General features: G+C 46.1%; 1 protein-coding gene across 3 annotated transcripts in view; it reads left to right on the forward strand.

The window, feature by feature from the left end:
• Positions 1-14,221, forward strand: part of LOC119963342 — a 320,297-nt gene that overhangs the window by 2,513 nt on the left and 303,563 nt on the right. For all 3 annotated transcript variants that reach the window (XM_038792342.1, XM_038792344.1, XM_038792343.1), the window contains exons 2-3: positions 10,070-10,378; positions 10,722-11,033. In XM_038792342.1, coding sequence (XP_038648270.1) covers positions 10,070-10,378; positions 10,722-11,033 — 621 coding nt within the window. The remainder of the gene's footprint in view (positions 1-10,069; positions 10,379-10,721; positions 11,034-14,221) is intronic.

Below are 14,221 nucleotides of genomic sequence, written 5' to 3' on the forward strand. Positions count from 1 at the left end.
AAGAGTATAGGGCTTGTCAGAGTAGAGTTAAGAGAGAAACTAGGAGGGCAAAAAAGGGACACGAGATTGTCTTGGCAGATAAGTCAAAGGAAAATCCAAAGAGCTTTTACAGATACATAAAGGGCAAAACAGTGACTAGGGAGAGGGTAAGGATAAACAAGGTAATCTTTGTGCAGATCCACAAGGGAGGGAATTGTCCTAAATGAATATTTCTAGTCAGTATTTATTGTTGAGAAAGGCACAAATGTTAGGGAAATTGAGGAAATAAAAAGTGATGTCTTGAGGAGTGTACATATTACAGAGAAGGAGATGGTGGAGGTATTAAAGCGCATCATGATAGATAAATCCCCGGGACCTGATCAAATGTAACCCAGGACATTATGAGATGCTAGGGAGGAAATTGCCAGCCCCCTAGCTGAGAAATTGGAATCATCGACAGCCATAGAGAGGTACCTGAAGATTGGAGTGTGGCAAACATTGTGTCTTTGTTTAAGAAGGGCTGCAGGGATAAACCTGGGAACCAGAATCCGGTGACCCTTACTTCTGTAGTGGGTAAGTTGTTAGAAGGTATTCTAAATGCTACAGGCTTTTAGACAGGCAAGGGCTAATTACGGAAAGTCAGCATGGCTTTGTAAGGGGAAAGTCATGTCTCATAAATTTTATTGAGTATTTTGAAGGGGTAACCAAGAAGGTAGATGAGGGCAGTGCAGTCCACATTGTCTACATGGACTTCGGGCCTTTGACAAGGTACCACATGGTAGATTGCAAAAGGTTAAATCTCATGGAATCCAGGGTGAGGTAGCCGATTGGGTACAAAATTGGCTTCCCGATCGAAGCCAAAGGGTGTTTGTCGGTTGTTTTTCAAACTGGGGCCTGTGACCAGCGGTGTGCCTCAGGGATCGGTGCTGGGTACGCTGTTATTTGTTATATATATAAATGATTTGAATGAGAATGTTTGAGGCATGGTTAGTAAGTTTGCAGATGACATCAAGATTGGTGGCATAGTGGATAGTGAAGAAGGTTATATAAGATTGCAACAGGATCTTGACCAATTGGGCCAGTGGGCCGATGAATACCAGATGGAGTTTAATTTGGATAAATGTGAGTGATGCATTTTGGTAGATCAAATCAAGGCAGCACCTATCAGTTAATCATCGGGAGTTGAGGAGAGTTACAGAACAAAGAGATCTTGGAGTGCAGGTTCATAGCTCCTTGAAGGTGGAGTCGCAGGTGGACAGGGTGGTGAAGAAGGTATTCAGCATGCAAGGTTTTATTGGTCAGAATATTGAATACAGGAGTTGGAACGACTTGTTGAAGTTTTACAATGATGTGGAGATGCCGGCGTTGGACTGGGGTGAGCACAGTAAGAAGTCTTACAACACCAGGTTAAAGTCCAACAGGTTTGTTTCAAACACGAGCTTTCGGAGCACGGCTCCTTCTTCAGGTGAATGGAAAGGCTTGTTCCAGAAATGTTTATATAGACACAGTCAGAGATGCCCCGGAATGCGAGCACCTGCAGGCAATCAAATCATCAAAGATGCAGAGAGAGAGGTAACTCCAGGTTAAAGAGGTGTGAATTGTCCCAAGCCAGTTCAGTCGGTAGGCCTCTGCAAGTCCAGGCTTGTTGGTGGGGGCCGAATGTAATGCGACATGAATCCCAGATCCCGGTTGAGTCCGCATTCATGCGTGCGGAACTTAGCTATAAGTTTTTGCTCAGCAATTTTGCGTTGTCGCGTCTCCTGAAGGCCTCCTTGTAGAATGCTGACCCGGAGATCAGAGGCTGAATGTCCTTGACTGCTGAAGTGTTCCCCAACTGGAAGGGAACAGTCCTGCCTGTTGATAGTCGCACGATGCCCGTTTATTCGTTGTCGCAGTGTCTGCATGGTCTCGCCAATGTACCACGCTTCGGGACATCCTTTCCTGCAGCGTATGAGGTAGACTACATTGGTCGAGTCGCACGAGTATGCGCCGCGTACCTGGTGGGTGGTGTTTCCACGTGTAATGGTGGTGTCCATGTCGATGATCTGGCATGTCTTGCAGAGATTACCCTGGCAGGGTTTTGTGGTGTTGTGGTTGCTGTTCTGAAGGCTGGGTAATTTGCTGCAAACAATGGTTTGTTTGAGGTTGCGCGGTTGTTTGAAGGCCAGTAGTGGGGGTGTGGGGATGACCTTGGCAAGATGTCCATCCTCGCTGATGATGTGTTGGAGGCTGCGAAGAAGATGTCGTAGTTTCTCCGCCCCAGGAAAGTACTGGACGACGAAGGGTACTCTGTCAGTGGTGTCCCGTGTTTGTCTTCTGAGGAGGTCGGTGCGGTTTTTTGCTGTGGCGCGGTGGAACTGTCGATCAATGAGTCGAGCGCCATATCCCGTTCGTATGAGGGCATCTTTCAGCATCTGTAGGTGTCTGTTGCGCTCCTCCTTGTCTGAGCAGATCCTGTGTATACGGAGGGCTTGTCCATAGGGGATGGCTTCTTTAATGTGTTTCGGGTGAAAGCTGGAGAAGTGGAGCATCGTGAGATTATCTGTGGGCTTGCGGTAAAGCGAGGTGCTGAGGTGACCGTCCTTGATGGAGACGAGTGTGTCCAAGAATGGAACTGAATTTGGAGAATAGTCCATGGTGAGTTTGATGGTGGGATGGAACTTATTGATGTCATCGTGTAGTCGTTTCAGTGATGTCTCGCCGTGGGTCCAAAGGAAAAAAATGTCATCGATGTATCTGGTGTATAGCATCGGTTGAAAGTCCTGTGTGGTGAGGAAGTCCTGTTCAAACTTGTGCATGAAGATGTTGGCATATTGAGGTGCAAATTTGGTCCCCATGGCTGTTCCGTGCGTCTGGATGAAGAATTTGTTGTCGAAGGTGAAGACGTTGTGGTCTAGAATGAAACGGATGAGTTGCAGAATTGCGTCTGGAGATTGGCAGTTGTCGGTGTTGAGGACTGAGGCTGTTGCAGCAATGCCGTCGTCATGGGGGATGCTGGTGTAGAGTGCCGAGACATCCATTGTGACGAGGAATGTTCCTGGTTCAACTGGTCCATGGGTGCTGAGTTTCTGTAGGAAGTCCGTCGTGTCGCGACAGAAGCTGGGTGTACCTTGTACGATGGGTTTCAAGATGCCCTCGATGTGGCCAGAGAGGTTCTCACACAGGGTCCCATTGCCTGAAACGATAGGACGGCCTGGTGTGTTGGCCTTGTGTATTTTCGGGAGGCAGTAGAGATCTCCAATGCGGGGATTACGTGGGATGAGAGCACGTAGGGTGTTCTGAAGGTCTGGATCTAAGGTCTTGATCAGTCTGCTGAGTTGGCGGATGTGTTCCTTGGTTGGATCTGCGGGTAACTGCCTGTAGTGTTCCTGGTTGTCGAGTTGTCGGTATACTTCTTTGCAGTAGTCTGTTCTGTTCAGTATGACTGTGGCCCCTCCTTTGTCTGCTGGTTTGATGACGATGTTGCGGTTGGTCTTGAGAGTGCGGATGGCGTTGCGTTGTGCTTGGGTGACGTTTGAGGCTGCCTTGTGATTGCGAGTGATGAATCTGGCATTGACACGACTTCTGACGGCTTGAGCATACATGTCGAGTCTAGGGCAGCGGCCTTCCGGAGGGGTCCAATTTGACTCTTTCCTTTTTGGTTGCTGCACTGCAGATCTCGCGGTCTGGTGTTCCGGTTCATTGGTCGTGTCCCTGGGTTCGCTGTCGGCCTCTTGGGGTCTGTGGAAGAATTCCCGGAGCCTCATTCGCCTGATGAATTCCTCCGTATCTGCCGCGAGACTGATGGGGTCCATTTTGGTGGTGGTGCAGAAATTGAGCCCTCTGCTGAGGACTTCGATTTCGTCTGGTTGAAGGGTGTAGTCTGACAAGTTGACAATGGATTTCCCTGTATTGTTTTCGACTGTTGTACCGGGAGAAGCTTGATTGCTGCTGGTGGTGATGCCAAGTTTCTCAAGCTTCCTGTTCTTGGTGTGCATGTAGGTGGCATAGTATTGCTGTCTCATCTGTTTGGCGGTGTTCCGCAGCTGGTCTGCTGTGTCCTGAGCGCAAGTTGAGAATATGGCCTCTCTCTTGGTTTCCAGGTTGCGTCGACTGCTGTAGAGTTGGTGTACGAGGTGTTTGAGGAGTGTGACAGAGGTGCGGTGGCAGAGTCTTTCAGCGTAGTCTGTGTTGTAAGTCGACTTGAGTGGGTTTTTGATCTGTAGTCCTTTCGGGATCTTGTCTGCTTTTTTGCATCTTTGTAGAAACTGAATGTCAGTGTCTATATGCGCGATCTTCCTGGAGATCCTCTCCACTTTGAGCCGGCAGTTTGCGGTGTCAATGGTAGCCATGATGTGGAGATGCCGGCGTTGGACTGGGGTGAGCACAGTAAGAAGTCTTACAACACCAGGTTAAAGTCCAACAGGTTTGTTTCAAACACGAGCTTTACATTGAGCTTTACAAGTTTTACAAGACATTGGTAAGACCACACATGGATTAATGTGTTCAATTCTGGTCACTATTATTAAAGAAAGGATATTGTTAAACTAGAAAGAGTACAGAAGAGATTTACGAGGATGGTACCAGGACGTGATGGTTTAAGTTATAAGGAGAGGCTGGATAGGCTGGGACTTTTTTCCCTGGAGCGTAGGATGCTTATGGGTAATCTTACAGAGGTCTTTAAAATAATGAGGGGCATAGATAAGGTAGATAGCCGACCTCTTTTCCCAAAGGGAGAGGAGTCTAGAACTAGAGGGCATAGGTTTAAGGTGATAGGGGAGAGATACAAAAGAGACCAGAGGGGAAATTTCTTCACACAGAGTGTGGTGAGCATCTGGAATGGACGGCCAGAAGCAATGGTAGAGGTGGGTATAATTTTGTCTTTTAAAAAACAGTTAGACAGTTACATGGGCAGGGTGACTATAAAGGGATATGGGCCTAATGCGGGCAGTTGGGGACTATCTTAGTGATAGAAACTGGGCGGCATGGACAAACTGGGCCAAAGGGCCAGTTTTCATGCTGTAAACATCTATGACTCTATGAGCTCATAATCATCAGCCACTGTGCCTGCCTGCCTAGCCCCAGTTCCTGTGCACCTCTCTGTATGCTCTGATTGGGAAAGGTATGGAGTTTTTAAACTCCTTATGGAGAAATGTCCCGTGGAGGTTTTTTTAAGTGGCTTTTGTTTTAAGTGTGTTGCTCGTTATGCTTTCCCTTAATTTGCTCTGTTTTAATTACCTTTGCTCAAGAGTCGCCAGGTATCTTTCTGATACCACCACAGGGTTTAAAGCCGAATACTGATCAATGAAAAATGAAAATGAAATGAAATGAAATGAAAATCGCTTATTGTCATGAGTAGGCTTCAATGAAGTTACTGTGAAAAGCCCCTAGTCGCCACATTCCGGCGCCTGTCCGGGGAGGCTGGTACGGGAATCGAACCGTGCTGCTGGCCTGCTTGGTCTGCTTTTTAAAAGCCAGCGATTTAGCCCAGTGAGCTAAACCAGCCCCTGACTCGATACACCAGTTAGTAAGTTTGAAATCAATACACGTTTATTTACACCCACAGTCAATTATTACTCATGCATAAACTCTACTCGCTAAACTACAACTACTACTAAAAGCCTATACTTAGCTTCGAGTGGCCCACTCACTCAGAGGAACAATGGCCATTGTCCGTTTCTGATACTGCTGGCTTCGAACTGGTATAGAATAGTAGCTAGGAGCGTCTATCGCGTAGCGTGCGTTGACCTTAGACTTACTTGGCTGGTGCTTGGCGGCCTCTCGTTGCTGAGAGCCAAATGCCAAAGTGAAGATGGAGAAGCTAAGAATTCTTCCAAGAGCTTCTAAGAGAGCGAACTGACCTTGGGGACTCTGTTTTATAGCCCCCAGGGGTTTCGCGCCCTTCTGGGCGGACCCTGGACTTGGTCCCAATTAATTGGACCAAGTCCCAATCGTTCGTATTGATTTTCTCCAATAACGAGGTTGTTCCCTGATCGTTGGGCTGCCTTTGTTTTAGCCTCCACTGGCGCCGTAAAGTCTGTCCTGGTACCGATTGTTTCAATGTTTCTTTTTGTCCCCGGAGATAGCTCATTACTTTGTTAATGGCTAGTGGTTTCAATTCTGTCTGGGTTCTGCAAGTCCTAATACACAGGAAACCTTGTACCTGCTTGTTTCTCTAGTGCTGTCCATTTTTCCCTGCACTCTTTGCGAGTATCCATTTTGGAATCGGGACGTGGCCACCTCAGGTGGCTACAAGTGCTTACACCCACTGGTCAAAAGCAAGCTGCTTTCAAATTCCAGGTAGGTCTGATCAGGCCATTTCCTGAAGGTCTGCAATCTCGGACAGTACGCTTCCGGCACTAACTGGTATGCACGTAAAATAGTCAGTGGCACATTTCTCAGGCAAGAGGAATAGACCTTGTAAGCATTCCTGAAAGTTGCTTTGCAGTGGTAGGGGCCAATGGACTGGCCGCTTTAACTGCTGCGCTACACACTAGAAAGAGATAAAGAAATCTTCCACCTCTGCTTCATCAAATTTTGGGATTAAATAAGCAAACCGAATTGTCTCAGCCCTTAGGTCTGAGCTGGTGGTGTCTTCAGGGACAGAGTAGGATTTCTGCCCCTGAGTTCCAGCTGTTTAAATTTAAATTCTGTTTATCCTGAAATTCCCTCTCTTCTCTCCATGTCCCCTCCTGCCTTTCATCTTTCTCCTTTTCCCTTTCTTTTTCTCTTTCCTGAAAGGGTAGCACGTTGGCATAGTGGTTAGCACTGCTGCCTCACAGTTCGTGGTCAATTCTGGTCTCGGCTCACTGTGTGGAGTTTGCACTTTGTCTGCGTGGGTTTCCTCTGGGCGCTCATGTTTCGTCCCACAGTCCAAAGATGTGCAGGTTAGACGGATTGGCCATGATCAATTGCCCCTTTGTGTCTAAACTAGGTTAGGTGGGGTTCCAGGGTTAAGGGGAGAGGGTGGGGTTCTGACCTAGGTAGAGGACCCTTTCAGAGGGTCGGTGCAGACACGATGGGCTGAATGGCCTTCTTCTGCACTGTAGTGATTGTATGATTCAAATTTATCATCTCTGCTGTATTTAGGTGGTTTGCTGAGACGTGAAGTATTTCTCTTCACACTCCCTTTCAGCAGGTCTTGTTTCCCTTTCTCACCTTCACCTTGGGTGCTCTTGCATTTTAAAGCTGTTTGTTCTGTCCCAAATTCTAGAATTTCTGTTTCAGAAATTGAAAATAATTTTTCAGAAAAATTAAGAGCTGTAACTTCATGACAAGTGGTTTTTGCCAAATCATATTTATTGGTTTGAGGGTGGTATCTACCACAAACTTTTTCCAAAGGTATAGGATTGAAAATGCATGATTCCAAACCGCAATGATCATGTATCCCCGTTCATTGTTGGAGAAGTTATATTGGATTGCGAACAGAGAATTTGACGCAAATGCAATCTGTTTACCAGTTTGCAGTATGCGTGCTCCCAGAATTTTCTATGCGCCATCTACCTCCGGGGTAGTTGTCTCCCTAGGATCATAAAATTGCAATGTCAATGAGTCTGACAATAACTGTTTCAGTGCTTTGAAGAAGATTTGCTGGTGTTCCTGGCACAGAAATGCACATCGTTTTTTCCTTGATTGTACTTGCACTCCAGGACCAAAGATCCTGCAGATAGAATTAGTGAACTGTTTTTCGTATGCTGAAAGTTTCACAGCAGTAGGTTTTGTCACAGCCTTCCACATCTGTGGATACATGCCTTTTAGAGAACTCATAGAGATAACATGTTGATATTTCCTTCTGTGTCAATCTTGGCGAATACGAAATAGTTACTAATATTCTACAGCGAGGTAATTTAAATCTTGGCACTTTGTACGATGTGATAGCATCAATGTTTTCCAGCAGATTGATGGTATGAAAGATGTGCTCACTGCTCTTCGGCTCATTGCGCGCACCATCATCGTTTTCTGGTTTGTCAATTGTTTCATGTTGCCGTTTCTGATGGAATCCTGAATAATCATTCTTATTGTTGTGTACAGTCTGTTAGCATCAGTGCCCGGATCTTTGACAATGCATCAAGTGTCTATATTTGTTGAAGAATAGATCTGTGGAACTCTAGTTGAGTGGGATAATGATTGGGGGCTATATTTTTGAAGAAAATGAGCTGGAAATCTACTTGAGGAATTTAGCTTCTTGATGGACCTTTTGACTGGAATTGGTGCCATATCTTCTGAATGGAATGCCTAGTAAATCTGGGAGATGTATATTTGTTGTATCTGCCATTTAATGAGTAATTTATAATTTACATGGTCTTTGATTTGCCTTTTATTTCATGTTTAATTTATGTTGATTCTGGTTTGAGTGTAAAAGTGAGTTGTTTGTTAAATTTGCTCCTTTTGATTTATTGATTTCCAAGGAGGAAGTGACAATGTAGATGAAGAGAAATTATTTGTTCTGGTTGAGGCATCTTGGGCGAGATTCTCCCAAAACGGGAGAAATCGTAAAGCTGCCGTAAAACCCGGGCGGGTTTTATGGCAGCGCGCCCCTTCCCGACCGGGGACCGATTCTGGTCCCCGGTCGGGGCTAGCAGCCCGACGCCGTAGGCTCCGGCAAGACGGGCTTAACGAAAATCGTTAAGCCCGCCTGCTGGAGTTAGCGCCGGCTGACGCGTCATATGACGTCAGCCGCGCATGCGCAGTTTGGAAGACTCCAACCCGCGCATGCGCGGGTGACGTCATCACGTTTTTGCGCGAAACCCGCGCATGCGCGGGCCGGGTTGCCCCTCAGCCGCCCCGCGAATGGATACTGCGGGACGGCGGAAGGACAAGTAGTGCGCGGGCATCGGGCCCGCTGCCCGCGATCGGTGCCCACCGATCGCGGGCCCATGGCACCCTTGGCACGGCCGTGGTACTGCCGTGCCAATCGGTGCCATGGTTATAAAAAGCGAGTTTGTGACGCCGTTTTTATGAACGGCAAGACCAGGTGTGTTTGCCGTTCGTAAAAACGGCGGAAAGGGCTGGGACTTCGGCCCATCTAACAGCTGAGAATCGCTGCCGGCCGTAAAAAAACGGCGGCAGCGATTCGGGTCGGGACTTCGGCAGGGGGGGGGGAGAATAGCGGGAGGGCGGCAAAAATGTCGGGAAGGCCCTCCCGCTATTCTCCCACCCGTCGTGGGGGTCGGAGAATTTCGCCCCTAGACTATAATCAAAAATTAGAACCAGCCCATTGCGGTGCAAAATTAGGAAACACGACTATACACTTTTTCACAAGGCCATCAATGCTAAAACTGTTGATGTTCAATCTAAGATTGATAGATTTTTGTTAGTCAGAGGTATGACACAGGCAGGCATATGGATTAGATTACAAATCACACGTGATTTCATTGAATGCTATCACAGATTTGAAGTGCTGAATGTCCTCCTGCTAGTTTCAGTGTGTGTGTGAGCATGTGTGCGTCTCTCTCTCTCTCTGCAGGTATGCTCGTGTATCTGAACGAACGGTTGTGTGTCTAAGTATGCAGATTTCCTTGTGTATCATTTAAGCACCAAAATCAGACACCCAACTTGACTGAGGGAAAGGGGACAATGAAGATTGATAGAATTTTAGGTCGGTGTTCTGGACAGGCAGGAGGATGGGTATTAGTATTAAAATCAAATGTTAGCATATGATGGAGGAACAACATAGGAGCTTGTCTTTGACTGTCATCAAGTTTATTCTGCTTTTAGCTGAGGAGAGACACAAACTACTTATGCTTTCCCCAAAGCTACTTTTCCAGTTGTGTCCATTTATATTCTTCTGGAGGTTGAGGCAATAATTATTACCTGTCTTGAATAAGTCAGTTAGCCTAATAATGTAATTGCCAAATCAGGTTCTTTCATTGGATTTGGATTTGTTTATTGTCACGTGTACCGAGATACAGTGAAAAGTATTTTTCTGCAAGCAGCTCAACAGATCATTCAGTACATGGAAAGAAAAGGGAATTAAACAAAATTCAAGAAAATACATAATAGGGCAACACAAGATATTGACAATGACAAATGACAAATCCACATTGACAATGAAAGTCAGTGAATTGGGTGTGATGACTGCTAACTAAATGTTGTATTGTTCCTTTGCTAGGTCCACTGCCCCTCCGACTGCGAGAAGGTCCTGACTTGTGTTCGGGAAGAGTTGAAATTTTCAAGAATTCCTCCTGGGGAACCATTTGCAATCAGAACTGGGACATTGTGGATGCTGCCATTGTCTGCAGACAGCTCAAGTGTGGGTATGCAGTATCTGTGGACACCATCTTCGCCTCAGGAGTAGATCCAATCTGGCTGGATAACGTGGAGTGTGTTGGGACGGAGCTCACCATTAGTGAATGTCCATCAGAGCAGCGGAATGTCAGCAACTGCACGCACAGTCAGGATGCTGGAGTTACTTGCTCAGGTCAGCAGTGATGAGACACAATGCTGAAACGTTTACAACATTATTTTCATAAAGGCCTGTGTTGGCTGGTCAATTAGAAGTCTGAATGGGCTCCTCCAATTTCTGTGTAAGAGTCTTGAGAGGCTCAATTTCTTCTGTTTTTGGGTAATTGTCTTGAGGACGGTGAATGGAGCTCCTCCTGTTCCTGTGTAAGAGGCTTAAGAGGCTGAATGACCTTGTGTTCCTGTGTAAAAGGCACAAAGTGCTGAACAGCTTCCTCTTTAATCTTAAAGGAAAGAAGAAGAAACTTGTAGGGAATAAACCACAGCAGGTGAATGATCCAATCTTGTTCTTTCCCTGACAGGATCTTTCCCCGTCAGGCTGACCAACGGTAATAACATGTGCTCGGGAAGAGTGGAGATCCTTTCCCAGTCCACCTGGGGAATGGTCTGTGACAATGACTGGAATATCACCGAGGGTGACATCGTCTGCCAGCAGCTGAACTGCGGGAAGGCCGTGTCAGTAACCGGGGCTTACCGCAGACAAGGAGGTGGGGCGGTCCTGCTCAGTAGTATCAGGTGCAATGGAATGGAAAATTCCCTGGACGAATGTGTCGCCAACCCGCTTGCGACTAACGTGAGTGCTGACTGTCAGCATGCTGGGGTTAACTGTTCAGGTAAGTCAGCAGCCTTCACTGCACATATAAACCCTCACTGGCTTTAAGCTCCCTCTGCACCTGCCATTCTTATCCTCCTTTTCCAATTCCTACCTGGCTTTCCCTCCTCTTTATTGCTGTAACCGTCTGTACACATCAGCATCACATGATCACCTCACCCTGGAGAAATGTGGAGTGACTCTGGAGTCATTCACCTGAAGAAGGAGCCGTGCTCCGAAAGCTCGTGTTTGAAACAAACCTGTTGGACTTTAACCTGGTGTTGTAAGACTTCTTACTGTGCTCACCCCAGTCCAACGCCGGCATCTCCACATCATGGAGAAATGTGGACATTCCTCCTTCGGATACAACATTCTTGTAATCCTCAGAGATTTGGTTACCCTCACGTGCTCCCTCAGGAGTGCCTATGATTTTAGCTGAAGTCAGGGTCCCAGGGTGGTCTGCAATATTGCCTGACTTGTGTTTCCCCATTCATTGTTGGAGTAGTTGTATTGAATTACAGACAGAGATTTTGGAGCAAATGCGATCTGTTTACCGGTTTGTAGTATGCGCGCTTCCAGAATTCTCTGTGAGGCATCTCTCTCCGGGGTAGTTGTCTCCCTAGGATTGTAAAATTAAAATGTCAATGCATCTGATAATGACTGTTTCAGTGCTTTGAAGAGGTTTTGCTAGTCGTCCTGGCACTAAAGGCACATCCTTTTGTACTTGCACTCCAGGACTTTACATCCAGCACATAGAATTAGTGAACTGTTTTTTATATGCTGAGAGTTTCACAGCAGTGGGCTTCGTCATGGCCTTCCACATCTGTGGACACATGCCTTGTAGAGAATTAACAGTGGTAGTATGTTGACATTTCCTTCTGTGTCAACCTTGGCAAATAAGAAATAGTTAGCAATATTCTGAGGGCAGGTAATTTAAACCGTGGCGTTTTGTACGATGTGATGTCATCATTGTTTTCCAGCAGATTGATGGTATGAAAGATGTGCTACTGCTCTTCGACTTAATTGTGACATCATCATCATTTTCTGGTTTGTCGCATGTTGCTGTTTCTGACGGAATCCTGGATGGTTTTCTTGTTGCCTGAATATACCCGTTGTGTACAGTCTGTTGGCGTCAGTGCCAGGATCTTTGTCATGCACCATGTGTTTACCAAGTTGAAGAACCACAATTAGGATTCGCCTGTTCCTTTCCACAGCTCCACAATTAGGATTTGCCTGTTCCTTTCCCTCTATTCCCTCACCCCCATTCCAGGATAAAGCAGTCTCCTTGATTTATATCCTACCTCAGAGTTCAAAGCGTTTCTCCCTGCAGCTCCGGTACACAATGACAGCAATGCTTCCTTGGCCAGCATCTTCTAAATGTGGAACCTATACAACCTGGCAGAATAAGAGCAATAGATGCATGGTAACACCATCCCATGAGAACTGACCACCCAAGTCAATATACCATGCTGACTTGGAAATATATTGGGCTGGATTCTCCACCCTGCCTCAACCCGCTGGCGGGATTCTCCGTTACGCCGGCCAGTCAATGGGGTCTCCCAGTGTGGGGCAGCCCAACACCATCAGGAAAAGAGTATCCCACTGTCATAGAATTCCGCCCATTATCTGTTCCTTTGTTGCCACTGGATTCAAGCACCGGAAACTCCCTTCTAACACCATTGTGGAGGGAGTCATAGTCATAGCATTTATAGAGAAGATGGTGGCCATTTGGCCCATTGAGTCTGCACCGGCCCTTGGGAAGAGAACCCTACTCAAGCCCACGCCTCCACCCTATCCCCGTAACTCAGTAACCCCACTTAACCTATTTTTTGGACACAAAGGGCAATTTAGCATGGCCAATCCACCTAACCTGCACATCTTTGGACTGTGGCAGGAAACTGGAGCACCCGGAGGAAAACCATGCAGACACAGGGAAAACAAACAGACTCTGCACAGACAGTGACCCAAGCCGGTAATCGAAACTGGGACCCTGGAGCTGTGAAGCAACTATGTTAACCACTATGCTATCATGCTACACCTTAAGTCATGAAGCAGATCAAAAGGGTAGCTCACCAGATCCTTTCCATGGGTAATTAGGATGAACAATAAATGCTGTCCTTATCGGTTATTCCTACCCTCACTGACAAATAAAGAAAATATTTGTAGATGTTATGTCAGCTGTTCCATTTATCATGGCCGATCTTGGGTTTCAACTCCATTTTTCAACCCACTCCCCATATCTCTTAATTCCCTGAGACCAAAAATCTGCCATCTCAGCCTGAAATGTATCTGGGGTAGAGAGTTTTCGAAGATTTACAGCCCATTGGGTGAAGTAATTTCTCTCCCCCTCAGTCCTGAAAATCCGAAACCCCTTGTCCTGAGACTGTGCCCTGTGTTTTAGGTTGCCCAACCAAATGGTAAAATCTCTCATCTTTCACCCTATCAAGCCCGTTTGGACAATGAGGAAGCCTAATTTACTCAGTCTCTCACCTGTATGCTAGCTTTTTAGGGTTCATGAACAAAGAGACCCCCAAGTCCCTTTGTGCTACAGTTTTATGCCCTCCTATTTATGTTATCAAAGAAATCTAATAGATTTATCAAACAGGATTCCCTGACTTCCGTTGCGGCAGCATAAAGTAGCAGCTGCATCTCAAGTATCTCCCGGGCAAGCTTTGGCACTCGGGCGTATCTGCCTGATCACGAGTTTAAAAAAAAGGACTTTCCCGGCCGTTAAGCTTACCAAAAAGAACGCAATGTCGAAACTGACATTGAACAGGGGCGGAGGGTGAAATTGCAGACGTTGAGCCTGTGGTGAATGTATTATTGCTACAATTCACCATTGTTTTACATTACATTACATTGTATTTATTATGTTGATGCCATTGTGGGCTCCACCTATGGCCCACCATTGTATTACACTACATTACATTGTATTCAGTGGCGGACTGGGTCTAAAAATATTGGTTGCCAGGAGACAAAGGGGGCCCACCCACAACTACAATGCTATCATTTAATTTTCATAACGAATAAATAAAATTTTCAAAAAATACATATGGAAAAAAGGGTACAATTAAATTTTTTGTGGAAAAAATGTGTATTTCTTAGTAATTACAGTGTACATGTACTGTACATATTACTGGCAGCAGATACCAAATGTAAATACAGAATGTTATAATTGAATTTTTTATTTTTATTTTTTTATTTTAAGTA

This window comes from Scyliorhinus canicula, chromosome 3 (genome assembly GCF_902713615.1).
Source record: "Scyliorhinus canicula chromosome 3, sScyCan1.1, whole genome shotgun sequence".
In the NCBI taxonomy this organism is placed as follows: Eukaryota; Metazoa; Chordata; class Chondrichthyes; order Carcharhiniformes; family Scyliorhinidae; genus Scyliorhinus; species Scyliorhinus canicula.